At 41.8% G+C, this 18,867-nt stretch overlaps 1 protein-coding gene across 1 annotated transcript in view; it reads left to right on the top strand.

Moving 5' to 3' along the window:
- apobec2a (apolipoprotein B mRNA editing enzyme, catalytic polypeptide-like 2a) overlaps positions 1-18,867 on the top strand; it is a 28,177-nt gene that overhangs the window by 2,578 nt on the left and 6,732 nt on the right. Inside the window, exon 2 of the mRNA XM_072563344.1 lies at positions 6,703-7,240. Coding sequence (XP_072419445.1) covers positions 6,703-7,237 — 535 coding nt within the window. The 3' untranslated portion in view covers positions 7,238-7,240. The remainder of the gene's footprint in view (positions 1-6,702; positions 7,241-18,867) is intronic.

Below are 18,867 nucleotides of genomic sequence, written 5' to 3' on the forward strand. Positions count from 1 at the left end.
TTGCTCTTCTCTGACTCTGACTGTCCTGATTGACTGACTATGAGTCTGGTATCTCTGGCTGAGAGGGCAAAGAGGAAAAAGCGATGCACGGCAGGAGAGCCGTGAGTATGCAGGTCTGCACAAAGAGGGTGAGCCTGTAAAGAGCAAGCAAACAGGCCGTGGGTGCAGCCCTCTCCGTCCACGAGCACACAGTGTCCTTACTGTAGCACTGCAATGACAGTTGCTGATGCAGTCTGAGGTGCAGCACTGAATTGAAGAGGCGTCCTGTAAGGGGCTTGGAGATATGCCACAAGAGTTCCCAGAGACTGGCACATGTCAGATGCAAATATAAGTGGACATGGGGTTGCTGTGCCTGATGCCCATTGAGTGCATCCAGAGAAGATGGTGTCTAATATTTGAGACTGTTTGGAACAAACAGAAAGCTTGTGCCCAGCTCCAACTTACCTAGCAAGAATTCTCAATGCCCAGTTTGATCATGGCAGGTGATACTCTAGAAAGCTACATACTACTGAGGTGAGATCTGAAGTTAATTAGTTCATTAACAACCAATAATACTCCTTTCATAAGCAACTTACTGCTCCAGACGAGACTCTCATCTTTACACCTAGAACTTAGTTAAGGACCAGCGCTCAAAAAGCTTGTAAGTTCAAATAACCCTGTTGAACTATAACCTGATGTTGTGTGATTTTTTTTAACTTTGCCCACCCCAGTCCAACACCGGCACCTCCACATTTTAGTCAAAAGGTGCAACAAACTGTTCCCAAAATCAAGGTAGGCTTTGCTGAACTTTTCATCTGATTCAGCCACCATAGCCCAGGCTGTTCAGGTTCTTCAATAAGATTCCATCATTAAAGAAATTGAGCCCTTTTAAAAATGTTATGTCATTGTTTATAATAAAATATGATGATTGCTGCTGTATTGTGGAAATCCTGATTAACTGGTGAGTTAAGAAAGAAGGCTGAGCAACTGGTGACAAAGGAGTTGATTTATAATGACTTTTCTAACACACATGAGAACAGTCTGCCTAAAATAAAAGACAATTTGAAATTAATTAAAATAAACTAAATATATGCCAGTGGGAATTTAGATTTAAAGTTCAGACTCACAATAAAGATAGTGGACAGCTTTACACTTTCTAATTAACTCATTCAGAGATGTTATTACACACCATTGGAATCTAGGCCTCCTGGGTCAGAGGTGGAGACACTACCTCTTCACCTCAAGGGCCTCAGGTTTCAGTCTTTTAATGCTAAGACTCAACACTGGCCCCAGCTCTTAGCCTCACTGTGAAATGTGAATCCCTTGAATAAAGTATTGCTGCAATGGAAAAACCGACTGCACTCCTACCTATTGTATAGCCATGTGTTTCTCCAGTTCTGAAAAGGGCCACTGGACTCAAAAATCGTAATTCTGTTTTCTCTCCCAGACCTGCTGAGTTGCTCCAACAATTTCTGTTTTTGTTTGTTTCTCCTATCTTTGTGGGTCTGTCTTGTGCTGATGATCCTTTTCCCCATTTGGTACGGCAAAGAAACAAAAGTGGACTGCTGACCTCTAATTATTAAAATTATCTTCATGAAGAAAGCATGAAGGGGTGAAGGTAGTCATTGGTAGAACAGTAATAGAGTTTAGTAGTAAACAAGCAATCTTACTAAACTTTGAGTCACTTGGTCGAGTTAAAATTAACCTGTTGCTAAAATAAGCATAAGTATAAATAGCAGAGGCACTGGTCACAAGTTTTCAATTCTTATTGGATTCGAGAATAGTGTGGAGGAGTGGAGGATTATTAATGTTATAGCACTATTCAAGAAGGTGGAGGCCAATACACTGAGAAACCATAGACTGGGTAGTCTAACATTATGGAGAGGTAATTGGAAACCAGTAATACATTCAGGGAAGCTCATGGTATAAGGAGAAAATGGGGAAATTTATGCAGTCTTAAGTTAGCTACAGGAAGTACAGAATGGTGGTGGATGAATGTTTTTCACACTCACGGTGCTCCTCAAGTGTCAGCTTTGTCTCTATTACATGTCCCAAATTTGACAAACTAGATTCACGTCTAGGTAGCAGCATTGTGAGGTTTGTAAATAACACAAACCCTGGAAAAATAGTGGATAGTGATGAAAATAATTTGTGGACTTCGTGATGACAAATGTATGATGGTGAAATGGGCAGAAGCAAAGTGTGTGTAGATCAATGCAGAGAGGTGTGAAATGACACACTTTGCAAGATCTATTATTGAAAACAGTGTGCTGCTTATTACATGATTTGGAAAGTTTAAATGAGCAGAGAGACCTTCATGTTTATAAACAGAAGTCATTAAAGGTGGCAAGGCAAATTGATTAAACCAAAGCAGTTGAGTTATAACATAAATGCAAAGAATCCATGCTCGAAACTTATAAAACACTGGAATATTCTGGACAATTTGGGGGAGTACACTTCAGGAAATATGTAAAGGTCTAAGAAAGGATATGTAGGAAATTCACCAAGAGGATATGAGGAAGAGAAACTTCAATCATGACATGAGGTTGGAAATTGTTCCCTTTTGAAATAAAGGCTAGAGTGGACCTAATCGAGTTTATTAAAAATAGATAGAGAAAAATCACTAGTCATCATATTTTCAAAATCAGTGACAAAAACCAATTTAGAGGAGAGATGAGAGAAATTGTTTGGAATTTGGAAGACTTTACCCAAAGATACGATGGAAGCTGATGTCATAAATAATTATATAAAGGTATTTAAACAAGTACTTACAAATGAGGAATTTACAGGGTTAAAAAAAGGAGGGATGAGGTGGGATGAAGCAATTTTGTTTTCTCGATGAATCAACAGAGGAACAATGGGCTTGCTGGTTTCTTTCTGAGTTGTGGAGGTGCTGGTGTTGGACTGTTAAAAATCACACAACACCAGGTTATAGTCCAACATGTTTATCTGGAAGCACTAGCTGCTCTTTCATCAGGAGACTCTGAAATCTGTGTGTCAATATGTGTGATCTTCTTGGAGATCCTCTCCACTTTGAGCCGGCAGTTAGTGGTGTCAATGTAGCCATGATGTGGAGGAGACAGTGTTGAACCGGGGTGTACAAAGTTAAAAGTCACACAACACCAGATCATAGTCCAACAGTTTTTTTGGAAGAGCACTGCTCCTTCATCACAGCTACCTGATGAAGGAGCAACACTCCAAAAGCTAGTGCTCCCAAATAAACCTTTTGGACTATAATTTGGTGTTGTGTGATTTTGAACTTCTTTCTGTGTGATATAGTTTATGATTCTGTATTTCTCAGGCTTCATTATTGATGGTGTTATATGAGGCTACTAGTCTGAAAAGATCAAATGAAGCGTGTCATTAAAGGGTATGTGCCTCCGACTTGGTCTTGTGTCTGAGAGAATAGCCAAGATGGATCCTTCCTTCAACACTGCCCTTCCTTCCCGCGTGAAGATTGGTGTGTCGACAGTGAAATGCTAATCCTCTGATGTCTCTTCCTGCCAGCACAGCTGAGATAAGAAAAGTTAAAAATAAATGTGAAATTCCATTGATTGAGATATAGCTGAAAAGCCAGAGCACTGTGTCCCAGGCTTCATTGGAGAGCGCGATATGTGAGAGAGTAGAAATCTAAAACCCCAAGTAGAAACTCTGGTGTAAGGTTCAGATGGAGAATTGAATTGGTGGGCCCATCTTAAACACCCTCTAATATGGTGACCTTACCATATCACCTGTACTGTGACCTTCGAAGAATGTCTCCAACCACAGAGTCCTGTTTTATTGCTCATTATATCTATGAGAGAATGACCTTTAATTTTAAACTGATTTAATTACAACACAACACAATGTGGTCACTTTGATCGCATTTTGTGAGACTATTTAATTGCATACAATAAAAAGCCTTATTTGATGGAGACCTTTTTGTCAATTCTGTAAAAAATGGTCTGAAGTGTTTCACAGATGATGAATTGCTTTGTACTACTCTGCTGTACAGAGGGATTTCTTTCTTGACAACTATCCTATACATAGCAGTATATTATTAACAGTGACTTGATAATGGATAATTAATCAGATTCAGAGTGATTCTGTTTGAGAGGTAATGGTTGTTCAGTTTTTCTTTGAAAAATGCCTTGAGGAAGCCAACAGTTGCAATGAACTAAATTACTCTTGTTTCTGAGTCAGAGTCTTTAGGTTTAAAAGACTGATAGATTAGATTCCTTACAGTATGGAACCAGGCCCTTTGGCTCAACAAGTCCACACTAACCCTCCGAAGAGTAACCCACCCAGACCCTTTCTCCTACCCTACACTGACCCCTGACTAATGCACCTATCACTGTGGGCAATTCAGCATGGCCAATTCACCTGGCTTGCACATCTTTAGATTGTGGGAGGAAACCCACACAGACACGGGGAGAACGTGCAAACTCCACATAAACAGTTGCCTGAGGCGGGAATCGAACCCGGGTCCCTGGCACTGTAAGCCACCATGCCACCCCATAGTCTACTCTGGCTTTTCAGCATATAGTCTAGACAGGCACTCCAGTGCAATAATGAAGGAGTGCTGCAATGTCCGAGGTGCCAGTCTTCAGATTCCAGCCTCAGGGAACTGTCTGTGTGGAGCTTGCACATTCTCCTTATGTCTGTGTGGGTTTCTACCCACAGTCCAAACGTGCAGATTCGGTGGATTGGCCATGGAAATGCAGGGTTACGGTGATTGAGTGGGATAGTCTTTGGAGGGTCAATGTGGACTTGATGGGCTGAATAGCCTGCAAACACACTGTAAAGATTCTTTGATCCCACAGGAGAAGAAACTGCGTGAGAATGTTACTTTTGTCCAAGTTGCTTTCTTAATTTAAATAAAGTCAGAAATCACCCGATGCCAGGTTATAATCCAACAGGTTTATTTGAAATCACCAACTTTTGCATCAGGTGAAGTCACTGACTTGTACTTCCAAATAAACCTGTTGGATTATAACTTGGTGTCATGTGACTTCTGACTTTGTCTACCCCAGTTCAACACCAGCACCTCCACATCTTAATTTTAAAAAGCCTTAGCTATGCTATAAAAGTCCCACATATTTTAAGGGTTTAGGGTTTCTCTCTTCAGTATATACACTTCCCTACTTAAGGCAGTGTATAAGATATTGAAGTTAATTTTGGTTGTAACAGAAACACACACATTCACACGCGATCTCTCCCTCTCTCTCTCTCTCCCTCCAACACAGACACTTTCACACATTCCCTCCTTCTCCCTCACACACACATATAAGTCAATGCGATGAAATTGCATTTGCAGGCTTGTATTTGCAGATATGTTCTATTTTGTTCAAAAAGCACTTAATCAGGAGGCAGTCAGTTAATGTGGCATTTTATAAGTTCTTACTTTGGAAACAGAACCAGTCTGATTCAAGGTTGGGATGCAGACAGACTCCAACCTCACACTTTTAATACATTGTCTGAGCTGAGATTTTTTTTTATATACGGATAAAACCTTAAGTTATATTGGAGCCATGACTTGAAAGAAATTCTGGGATTTACATATTAATCAATTGAAACCTCCATTCCCATTCTTAGTGACTAAAGACTTAACAGCAATCTAGGTTTGTTCAATACAATGCATCAGTTGTATGTCACTTTGATCTTTTACTATAAATTCTATGTTCTATGATCCTGTCCCACTAGCTACCTGATGATGGAGCAGCACTCTGAAAGCTTGTACTTTCAAATAGACCTGTTGGACTATAACCTGGTGTTGTGTGAATTTTAACATTAAAATTGATAGCATCTGTATATCATCTCCATGTCCACTTCCAGGTTTGCTTTGCTAGTTGCAACAAATTTTTTTATGGTTGATTCATACATGAATATTTTAATATTTATTGTGTTCTAACTGATTAATTATGCTAATTTCCAAATCAAACCTAAATTGCTAACAAAAACAGATATTGCTGGAAAAGCTCTGCAGGTCTAGCAGCTCTGTGGAGAGAAGTCAGAGTTAACATTTTAGGATCTAGTGATCCTTCCTCAGAATGTCTAACCAGATATCGCTACATGTACTCCTTCATTTCTGGCCTCTTGCTTTTCTCCATTTGTGGTAGTAGTGCCTTATATCTGCCTAAATTCTAAGCTGTTCAATTCTCTTCCTAAATATCATCTCTGCCTCTTTCTTCTCATTTTAAAATGCACCTTAAAACTCCTTCTGACCAAGCTGTTGTCTATCTCATAGATACCCTACACAGTGAAAGCAGACCATTTGATCCATCAAGTCCACACCAATCCCCTGAAGAGCATCCAACTCAGACCTAGCTCCCTACCCTATCCTTGTAACCCTGCATTCCCCATGGCTAACCCACCTTGCCTGCACATCTTTGGACTGTGGGAGGAAACCAGAGTCCCCCGGAGAAAACCCATGCAAACATGGGGAGAATGTGCAAACTCCACACAGTCAGTAGCTCAAGGCTGGAATGGAGCTCAGGTCCCTGGTGCTGTAAGGCAACAGTGCTAACCACTGAGCTATCATGCTGCCACTTGGATTAATGTTTCCTTTTACAACTGTATTTGTGACATTTTAATGTGGTAAATACATTCTCTGTGTGAAACAACGATTATTTTAAAATGTGTTTGATGTGCTTCTGATGCTTGTAGACTTACAATAAGTGCTGCATCAATGAGGTTGAATACTTTTTTTTTGCTCTGTCCAATACCTGCTTCTTTCTTTTCCAGGCAACGCATGCCATCTGCTTTCTTCAAATTCCAGTTCAAAAACGTAGAATATTCTTCAGGACGACACAAAACCTTTTTGTGCTATTCAGTGGAGAAGCAGGGCACGGAATGTGAGAGGTCAGAGGGATATGTGGAAGATGAGCACGCGGGCACCCATGCAGAAAGTGCCTTCTTCACAGATATCTTCACGGAGTGTGATGGCAGCCTGAGCTACTCCATCATTTGGTATGTGTCCTCCAGTCCTTGCGCGGTGTGTGCTGCCAAAATCGCTGAGTACCTGAGCAGTTCCCCCAATGTGGAGCTCACCATCTTCATGGCACGCTTGTTCATGTGGGAAGAGGCCGAAAGTCATCAGGGCCTACGGCAACTGCAAGCAGCTGGCTGCCGGTTGAGAATCATGAAGGCACCCGAGTATAATTACTGCTGGAACACCTACGTTGACAATGAAGGGGAAGCTTTTACACCTTGGGAGGACCTTCAAGACAGCAGCGTGTTCTATGAAGAAAAACTACATGAAATTCTACAACAAGCCTAGAAGGTGAGGACTTTTCCAGAATTTTGGCTTGCCACAGTGCTGATGGTTTTGATTTTTACCTCCCAGTCTAGCGTTTACTTTCCTCATTCATTGGTGGTTTGTGTATATTTCTGGCAAGGCCTCCATCCCCAGTAGCATTTGAGTGGACTTGCTACGCTGTTTCGGAGGACTGTGAAGAGTCAACTGTATTGCCATGGGTCAAGCGTTACATATAGGCTAGATCAGGTAAGGACAGCAGATTTCCATCCCAAAAGCATATCAGTGAAACAGGTGGATTTTAACAACAAAAAAAAGTAGTTATCACTACTGAGACCATCTTTATATTCCAGATGTATTTGTTTAATTTAAATTCCACTAACATTGAGGGATATTTGAACCTATAGAACATAGAATATTACAGAGCAGTACAGGCCCTTGATGTTGCGCTGACCTGTGAAACCAATCTGAAGCCCATCTAACCTACACTATTCTATTCTCATCCATATATTTATCCAATGACAATTAAATGCCCCTAAACCTGACGAGTCTACTACTGTTGCAGGCAGGGCAATCCATGCCCTTACTACTCTCTGAGGAAAGAACCTACCTCTGACATCTGTCCTATATCTCTCACCCCTCAACTTAAAGCAATGTCCCCTCATACTAGTCATCACCATCTGAGGAAAAAGGGTCTCACTGTCCACCCTATTCATCCTCTGATCATCTTCTGTGCCTCTATTGTCACTTCTTAACCTTTTTCTCTCTAACAAAACCAGCCTCTAGTACCTCAGACTTTCTTCATAAAACCTTCCCTCCATACCAGGCAACCTCCTAGTAAATCTCCACTGCTCCCTTTCCAAAGCTTCCAGGTCCTTCCTATAATGCAGCGGTAAGAACTGTATGCAATACTTCAACTGTGGCCGCACGAGAGTGTTGTACAGCTGCAACATGATGTCATGGCTCTGAAACTCAATCTCTCTACCAATAAAAGCTAACACACTGTATGCCTTCTTAACAACCCTATCAACCTGGGTGACAACTTTCAGGGATCTATGCACATGGACACCCAGATCTCTCTGCTCATCCACACGACCAAGAATCTTACCATTAGCCCAGGATTCTGCATTCCTGTTACTCCTTCCAAAGTGAATCGCCTCACACTTTTCCGCATTAAACTCCATTTGCGACCTCTCGGTCCAGCTCTGCAGCTTACCTATGTCCCTCTGTAACCTGCAACATCCTTTGTCACTATCCACAACCGAAACGTCGATTCTCCTGCTCCTTGGATGCTGCCTGACCTGCTGCGCTTTTCCAGCAACACATTTTCAGCTCTGATCTCCAGCATCTGCAGTCCTCACTTTCTACTCGTAAATTTAACAACCCATCCTTCTATGCCCTCGTCCATGTCATTTATAAAAAGGACAAACTGCAGTGGCCCCAAAACAGACCCTTGCGGTACACCACTAGTAACTGAACTCTAGGATGAACATTTCCAATCAACCACCACCCTCTGTCTTCTTTCAGCTAACCAAATTCTGATCGAAACTAATAAATCACCCTCAATCCCATGCCTCTGTATTTTTTGCAATAGCCTAACTTGGGGAACCTTATCAAATACTTTATTGAAATGCATATATATTACATCAACTGATTTACCCTCATCCCATTATTTGGTCATCTTCTCAAAGAACGCAATAAGGTTTATGAGACATGACTTACACAAAACCATGTTGACTATCCCTAATCAAATTATTCCTTCCTAGATGATTATAAATCCTACCTCTTATAATCCTTTTGAAGATTTTACCCACCAACCGAAGTAAGGCTCACTAGTCTATAATTCCTAGGGTTGTCCCTACTCTCTTTCTTGTACAAGGGGACAACATTTACTATCCTCCAGTCATCAGGCACTATTCCTGTAGACGATGATGACATAAAGATCAAAGCCAAAGGCTTTGTAATCTCCTTCCTAGCTTCCCAGAGAATGCCAGGATAAATCCCATCTGGCCCAGGGGACTTATCTATTTTCACACTTTTCAGAATTGCTAACACCTCCTCCTAATGAACCTCAATCCATCTAGTCTAATAGTTTATATCTCAGTATTCTCCTCATCAACGTTGTCTTTTTCCTGTGTAAATATTGATGAAAAATATTCATTTAGCACCTTTCCTATGTCTTTGGACTCCATGCACAACTTCTCACTACTGTCCTTGACTGGCCCTAATCTTACTGTAGTCATTCTTTTATTCCTGACATATTTATAGAAAGCTTTAGGGTTTTCCTTGATCTCACTTGCCAAAGACTTCTCATTTCCCCTCCGGGCTTTTCTTAGCTCTCTCTTTAGGTCCTTCCTGGCTAACTTTTATCTCTCAAGCCTTCACATCTCATCCTTACATAAGCCTTCTTCTTCCTCTTGACAAGAGATTAAACTTTTTATTAAACTATGGTTCCCTTGCTCAACAACTTCCTCCCTGCCTGACAGGTACATACTTATCAAGGACCTGCAGTAGCTGTTCCTTGAATAAGCTGCACATTTCGATTGTGCTCATTCCCTGCAGCTTCCTTCCCCATCCTATGCTTCCCAAACCATATCTAATCGCATCCTAATTGCCTTTCCCCCAGCTATAATTCTTGCCCTGTGGTATATACCTGTCCCTTTCCATTGCTAAAGTAAACATAATTGAATTGTGGTCACTATCACCAAGGTGCTCACCGACCTCCAAATCTAACACCTGGCCTGGTTCATTATCCAGTACCAAATCCAAAGTGGCCTTGCCACTTTGGGGCAGCATGGTGGCACAGTGGTTAGCACTGCTGCCTCACAGTGCCAGAGACCCGGGTTCAATTCCCACCTCAGGTGACTCTCTGTGTGGAGTTTGCACATTGTCCCCGTGTCTGCGTGGGTTTCCTCCGGGTGCTCCGGTTTCCTCTCATAATCCAAAAATGTGCAGGTCAGGTGAATTGGCCATGCTAGATTGTCCCTAGTGTTAGGTGAAGGGGTAAATGTAGGAGAATGGGTCTGGATGGGTTGCGGGTCGGTGTGGACTTGTTGGGCCAAAGGGCCTGTTTCCACACTGTAGGGAATCTAATCTCTTGTTGGCCTATCTGTATACTGTGTCAGGAAACCCTCTTGCACGCATTGAACAAAAACTGACCCATCCAAACTATTCAAACCATAATACTTCCAGTCAATATTTGGAAAGTTAAAGCCCCCATAACAACTACCCTGTTATTTTCACTCCTATCCAGAATCATCCTTGCAATCCTTTCCTCCACATCTCTGGAACTTTTTGGAGGCCTATAGAAAACTCCCAACAGGGTGACCTCTCCTTTCCTGTTTCTCAACTCACTATTTATTACTTCAGGAGACGAGTCCTCATCAAATGTCCTTTCTGCCACTGTAATACTGTCTTTGACTAACAATGCCACACCCCTCTTCTTTTACCACCTTCCCTGATCTTACTGAAACATCTAAACCCTGGAACCTGCAGCAACCATTCCTGTCCCTGTTCTATCCATGTCTGCAAAATGGCCACAATATTGAAGTCTCAGGTACCAACCCATGCTGCAAGCTCACCCACCGTGTTCCATATGCTCCTGGCGTTGAAGTGGACACACTTCAAACCACCTTCCTGCCTGCCAGTACACTCCTGTGACCTTGAAATCTTATTCATGACCTCACTACACTCCAGCTCTTGTACACTGAAACTACAATTCAAGTTCCCATCCCCCTGCTGAATTAGTTTAAACCCTCCCGAAGAGCATTAGCAAATTCCCCCCCAAGATATTGGTACCCCTCTGGTTAGGTGTAGACCATCCTGTCTGTAAAGGTCACACCTATCCCAGAATTAGCCCTAATTATCCAGGTATCTGAATCCTTCCCTCCTGCTCCCTCCCTGTAGCCATGTGTTCAACTGCTCTCTCTCCCTATTCCTTATCTTGTTAGCACGTGGCACGTGCCCATGTAGCTAATGCCTATGTTCAGTGCATTAGCCTAAAACCTTCTGGATAACTAAGCCAGTGACATTATCACCATACCACCCTCTTCCCTTGGCACACTTACCTATTGGTATTGATCAACGAAAGATAAGGAACATTAAAAATGCCAACGCTACTAGTTTGGTTAATGTTCCATTGACTTAGCACAAATATATCAGAAAATAAAGAGTTTGAACTTTACACCAGACAATCCTGGTGAGTGGACACCACAGCTCTTACTCTGAACCCTATTTAATATTTAGAAATCATATTTAATACGCGAACTAATTATAAAATTTGGGAGTCCATAATATTATCCTGCCGTGCAAACTGTAAGTCTAAATTGATATAAAAATTGTAGCCATTGAAAGAGTTTCATATTGTGATTTGATAGACTGACAAGCAGCCTGCAAATTTGTCTATGACTTCACACTGTTGTCTGAGGGAAGAATGTAAACACTGGAAAGCAACACCAGGAATGGATATAAAATAAGTGCATAAGAAATAAGGGTAGATCATGGAATGCCGCTATTTGACATGGCCCTGACTGACCCTCTACCCTACCTTCATTTTCCCATGTGTTTCTCATATCCGTTCATTCCCTCAAAGATAAAGGTTTAGTGATTCCACCTATGAATATGCTCCACAATTGACCATTCACAATTCACTGTGTTAGAAAATTCCTAAGATTGACAGTCCTTATTGACAAAATTTATCCCCAATCTTACTCTAAATTCACCAACCAGGAGGAGCAATCTTTCTGTGTCTATCTAATTTTGAGCCTCTTCAGAATAATGTATATTTAAATTACCTCTCTTTTCACCTAAACTATAGAGAGCAGAGACCTAATTAACTCATCATCTTCCCATCATAGGATGACCTGTCACTTCAGCACACAATCTAGTAAACCACTGGAATACTTTCTATTCATATTATTCTCATTGTGGAAATAGGTATTTCTAAATGGCAGCATTTGAGGCATATTTTAAACTTCCCTTTCCCTTGCTTCCAGGACAAATGAATCCTTTCTCAGATATAAATACCAAAATTGTATTGTACTTCAGGGATGAGCTTAGCAAAGTCCTTCACAAATTCACAACCGTTCTCCTTTTTGTACTCCCTTACTCTAAAGACCAATATGTAATGATTAGATTAGATTCCCAACAGTGTGGAAACAGACCATTCAGCCCAACAAGTCCACACTGGCCTTCCAGAGAGTAACCCACCCAGACCCATTTCCCTCTGACTAATGCACCTAACACTACGGGTAATTTAGCATGGCCAATTCACCTGACCTCCATATCTTTGGACTGTGGGAGGAAACCCACGCAGACACAGGGAGAATGTGCAAACTCCACACAGACAGTCACCCAAGGCTGGAATTGAACCCAGGTCCCTGGTGTTGTGAGGCTGCAGTGCTAACCACTGGACCACTGTGCCACATTTATCCTCCTCCTTAATTGTTTAATGTTTCTGCAAGCCAATTTTCAGCATTGAATTTTCCCTACATGATAAACATCAGTTACATTGTTGCCAATTCATATAACTAGCCTTTATCTCTTTGTAGGTAAAAACAATGACTGCAGATGCTGGAAAGCAAATACTGGATTAGTGCTGTTGGAAGAGCACAGCAGTTCAGGCAGCATCCAACGAGCAGCGAAATCGACGTTTCGGGCAAAAGCCCTTCATCAGGAATAAAGGCAGTGAGCCTGAAGGGTGGAGAGATAAGCTAGAGGAGGGTGGGGGTGGGGAGAGAGTAGCATAGAGTACAATGGGTGAGTGGGGGAGGAGATGAAGGTGATAGGTCAAGGAGGAGAGGGCGGAGTGGATAGGTGGAAAAGGAGATAGGCAGGTAGGACAAGTCCGGACAAGTCAAGGAGACAGTGCTGAGCTGGAAGTTTGAAACTAGGATGAGGTGGGGGAAGGGGAAATGAGGAAGCTGTTGAAGTCCACATTGATGCCCTGGGGTTGAAGTGTTCCAAGGTGGAAGATGAGACGTTCTTCCTCCAGGCGTCTGGTGGTGAGGGAGCGGCGGTGAAGGAGGCCCAGGACCTCCATGTCCTTGGCAGAGTGGGAGGGGGAGTTGAAATGTTGGGCTACGGGGCGGTGAGGTTGATTGGTACGGGTGTCTTGGAGATGTTCCCTAAAGCGCTCTGCTAGGAGGTGACCAGTCTCCCCAATGTAGAGGAGACCACATCGGGAGCAACGGATACAATAAATGATATTAGTGGATGTGCAGGTAAAACTTTGATGGATGTGGAAGGCTCCTTTAGGGCCTTGGATAGAGGTGAGGGAGGAGATGTGGGCACAGGTTTTACAGTTCCTGCGGTGGCAGGGGAAAGTGCCAGAATGGGAGGGTGGGTCGTAGGGGGGTGTGGACCTGACCAGGTAGTCACGTCTATTTGTGTAATCCTCAAATTACTACCTGGCATTACATCATCAGGAACGTTTGGTCTCTCCATCCAAGTCATTAACATAGATTGTAAGCTCAGATCCTTGAGGTAATTCTGCCCTGCCAGTTTGAAATGTTCTCATTTATCCCTACTCTCTGCTTCTCGCCTGCTAACTAAGTCTCAATTGATGCTAATGTTTTACTCCCAATGTCATGAGCCCTTACCTTGCTTAATATCTTTGTATAAGGCACCTCATTGAAAGCCTTTTGATATCCAAGTATACCATAGTTATTGACTTGCCTTTATCTACCCTACTGGTTAGATCTTAAAAACTCAAATAAATTCTTCAAATATGATTTCCCTTTGTAAAACATTATTGACAACGTCTGATGATACCTTGATTTATAAGTTGATTAAAACCACCTTAATATCAGACTCCAGTCTTTTCTAGACACTTGGTGTCATGCTAACTGATCTGGGGTTCCCTGTTTCTGTTCCTCCTCATTTCTTGAATCATGGTGTTAAAGTTGCTAGCTAACGAATGGCTTTTACCTGAAACGATTTTACTGCTCCTCAGATGCTGCCTGAACTGCTGTGCTTTTCCAGCACCACTAATCCAGAATAAAGTTGCTAGCTACCAATCACAGAGGCCTTTCCACAATCCAGGGAATTTTGGAAAATCAAAACTCGTGCTTTACCACCTTTCTTGTGCAAACTTTGGACAGTAAAACAATAGGGCAGTGAGTATTTGCAATATGGCTCGTGGACAACTAGTACAAAGGAACACATCTTCCATCATTTTTACTGTGAGATCAACAGTGTTGTACGTATATGTGATTTTTCCTCTCAATTACTCTAATGTGGCCTTGTTTGTAGTTTGTCAAAATAAATAGTTAATTAATAGGCTATGATAGCAGCAAGTACTGGTCTTGTGATACAATGGTAGCATTCCTAGCTCTGAACCAGAAGCTCTGGGTTCAAGTCCCAGTCCAGTACTTGTTGGCCAAGAGGATTTGTTCATGACATGGCCAAGCAAATTGATTATTAGGCCTGTAAGTCCTCTCAATATGGCAGACGATAAGAGTGAGGGTTCTTTCTGGTTAGCTAAACAGGCAACAGTAAACCACTGCAGTACTTTGTCCATTAGCGTGGAAACAAATCATATTCTTCCAACTTGCATTGAACCTCACTGGAGCACTGTAGCAGGCCCAAGACCTTCATACCCGTTATGTCAACTTACTTCCTACTTCCACTAACTACTCCATTCTCCTTCACCTACTATACCAAATCATTGAGTATCTAGAATGAGTGAACCGCTAACAACTATCAAGAAGCTCAACATCATTCAGGCCAAAGCCACCAGCTTGACAGGTACCCTATCCAGCATCTTCAACATTCATTTCCTTTACCATCACCATGTGGTGGAGCAATGTTTACAAAACACACAGTGACAACTCATTAAGGCTCCTTATACTGTACCTTCAAACCCTTGATCTCTACCAGCTAGAAGGACAAGGACAGTAGATGCATGGGATCCGAGGCTACTGAAATCCGAAGCTCAGGGATAGTTACTGTGCTTGGGACTGGGTTGTGGGGTGTTTAGGTCAGAGGCTGGGGATATGGACCAGGAACAGCACCTGGTCTCATGATGTCTGTCCCTAACACACTGTGAGTGTTTCTACAACCCAAGTTCTGCAGCAGTTTCAAATTGGCAGCCCATCACAAAATTCCCAGAAGCAATTAGTGAAGGACAAGAAATGCTGGCCTAGCCAGTGATGCCCTCATCCCACGAATAATTTTTAAAAATATCCAAAAGTACTTATGCATGTAGGAGAAAATATCATTCTGCTAGTTAAATTGTTAAATTGCAGACAACCCTACATTTGAAAAGCACTCTAATGCATCAATATACAGTTGACCTTTCTGGACACTTATTGACAGTCCTTGACATTTTCCACAGAACTTAGGTACGACTTATCCCGTGATCATTTCTGCAGAGGCCTGTTACTTTTCCAAAGGGGTACCTTGTCTATCCAAAAGAAATCCACTAATCTACTGGTCTAATCACCACAATCACATTCCAAACATTAGGGAATGCATGATCTGATTTCATTGAAAGCAGGTGGCCATGTCAGTGTGAACAACTGGAAATAAACAAGAACCCTTCAGTCCTCAGAGATGCTCTCTCTCTGTCCTGGTGAAAATGGGGCCTAGTGTACATTGACATTTTGTTTTGTTAATGTTTAACCTGCTACACTGTGTTAAAAAATAGCAGTCATACAATTATTGATTTTTCTGACTAGACTTGAGAATGATTTGAATTGTACAAAGCCAGTGTGGGATGTTCTTGCTTTCAGGTTTATTCCTGTTCGGAGTGAGAGCAGCTTCTGGTTATGAATTAAAGGCATTACTTCGGAATACAATGTTAATAAATGTGAATTCATGAATTTTGGTAAGAGTAATAGTAAAAAGGATTATTACTTGAATGGTAAATAGTTGCAGCATGCTGCTATGCAGAGGGGTCTGGTGCCCTTGTGCATGAATCACAGAAGGTTGGTCTGCAGGTACAACAAATAATTAAGAAAGCAAATGGAACTTTGTCCTTCATTGCGAAAGGGATGGAGTTTAAAAGCAGGGACGTTATTTTGCAGTTGTACAGGGCGCTGGTGAGGCCATACCTGGAGTACTGCGTGTAGTTTTGGTCTCCTTCCTTGAGAAAGGGTGTACTGGCACTAGAGGGAGTGCAAAGGATTGATTTTGGTTGATTTTGGAGTTGAGGGGGTTGAATTATGAGGAGAAATTGAGTAGGCTGGGATTATAGTCATTGGAATTCAGAAAAATTAGGGGAGATATTGTAGAACTATAAAATTAGGAAGGGAATAGATAGGGTAGAAGTGGAGAAAATGTTCCCACTGGTGGGTGAAGCGAGGACAAGAGGGCATAGCCTCAAGGTTAGAGGGAGCAGATTTAGGACCGAATTGAGAAAGAACTTCTTCACCCAGAGTGTTGTTAATCTATGGAACTCTTTGCCCAGTGAAGTAGTTGAAGCTATTTCAGTATACATTTTTAAAGCTCAGGTCTATTTCTTTAGACCAATAAAGGAATTAAGGGATATGGTGAAAACATGGGTAAGTGGAGCTGAGTCCATGAAAAGATCAGCCATGATCTTATTGATTGGCAGAGCGGGCTCGATGGGCCGGACGGCCTACTCCTGCTCCAAGTTCTCATGTTCTTATGAAGTACATTGTAGAATATTAAATGCGTGAACATAACTGTGATTGTTTTGCTGCCACGCTGTAAGTCCTTGGTTACACTGCATGTTGTGCAGGCGCTATTAGAAATTTCTAACAGCACTCAGAAGTGTTCATAACTATAACAAAAGCAGCCAATTGACATTTCAGCTTGTTTGCCAAATCAGTAAGAGCAAAGCTGAGTACATGTTTTGGAGGGAACTGGAAGAATACACTCTGCTCGAAGTTATTATAGTTAAATGTATCTTATGGAAAAGGAAACCAATATTTTATTTGCAACCAATTGGACTGCTGTGAAAATTGTTTAATTATAAATAATTTGGTGCTGCAATTTACAGTTGGCAATTATTGACAGTTTGAATGGAAGCATAACACAGTGACAGTTTTTTGCATTTCAAGCACTTCCTTCCATACTGAGAAAGCTTTGAAAACCTGTAAAATGATGTCTTCAATTGAATAAAAAATAAAGATCAGGGTAGGGAAAGGTTATTCTGCTCTCTGGAATTCATCCATCTGATGCTGTAATATTGACTTCATAATGACACAGTGTTCAAATGTACTTTGACTATCCCACACGCTTGAGTGGTGAGGTTTTTTTCCCACTGCTGGTTTACATTATTTTTTCACTTACTTAAGTTTAAGTCATCTCGCACATTTTCCTGTCATATTTGAAGGGAACAAGTTGGATTTGACATTGAATATTTAATGTATCTCAGTGAAATCACATCTTATTTTCCACTCAATATATTTAGTGTTTCCAAATGTTCCCACTTCCTTTTACACTTCAAAACAGTGGAATAATATGATTAGCACTGTAATAAATTAAATAAATTAACAACTGATCCAGTCCTCTCTATAACCACAAACCCGGCAGCAAACATTGGCTAATTTGTTTTGTTGCTCTTATGGGTCAAATCCTCTGACCGATGCAACCAGATTCACAGCAACTTTACCTGCCCTGTCTCAATCTCATTTATATTGGGCTTAGGCCTGGCAAAGTAAGCCGAACAACATCAGGGGCATGACTAGGAGCTATCATTAGGGATGGGATGAATGGACATTTTTAAAAGTATCTGCAGATCAGAGAAAACCTGTGGGTTTTATAAAGGGGAGAATGTGCCTAATGAACTTAATTGAATGTTTTTGAAGAGGTGACTAAAATAGTGGATAGGATATTCATGCTATTTATTTAATCTGACAACACATACTGATAATGTCCTTCATAGAGTCACAGAGTCATAGAGATGTGCAGGACGGAAACAGGCCCTTCGGTCCAACACGTCCATGCTGATGAGTTATCCCAACCCAATCTAGTTCCACCTGCCAGCACCCGGCCCATATCCCTCCAAACCCTTCCTATTCATATGCCCATCCACCTTCCTCTTAAATGTTGCAATTTTACCAGCCTCCACCACTTCCTATGGCAGCTCATTCCATACATGTACCACCCTCTGTGTGAAAAAGTTACCCCTTAGGTCTCTTTTATATCTTTCCTCTCTCACCCTAAACTTATGCCCTCTGGTTCTGGACTCCCTGACCCCAGGGAAAAGACTTTGCCTATTTACCCTTTCCATGCCCCTTATAATTTTGTAAACCTCTATAAGGTCACCCTTCAGCCTCCGAAGCTCCAGGGAAAACAGCCCCAGCCTGTGCAGCCTCTCCCAATAGCTCAAATCCTCCAACCTTGGCAACATCCTTGTAAATCTTTTCTGAACCCTTTCAAGTTTCACAACATTTTTCCAATAGGAAGGAGACCAGAATTGTACGCAACATTCCAACAGTGGCCTAATCAATGTCCTGTATGGCCGCAGCATGGCCTCCCAACTCCTGTACTCAATACTCTTGACCAATAAAGGAAAGCATACCAAACACCTTCTTCACTATCCTATCTACCTGCGGCGACTCCACTTTCAAGGATCTATGAACCTGCACTCCAAGGTCTCTTTGTTTAGCAACACTCCCTAGGACCTTACCATTAAGTATATAAGTCCTGCTAAGATTTGCTTTCCCAAAATGCAGCACCTCGCA

This window comes from Chiloscyllium punctatum, chromosome 45 (assembly GCF_047496795.1).
Source record: "Chiloscyllium punctatum isolate Juve2018m chromosome 45, sChiPun1.3, whole genome shotgun sequence".
Lineage (NCBI taxonomy): Eukaryota > Metazoa > Chordata > Chondrichthyes > Orectolobiformes > Hemiscylliidae > Chiloscyllium > Chiloscyllium punctatum.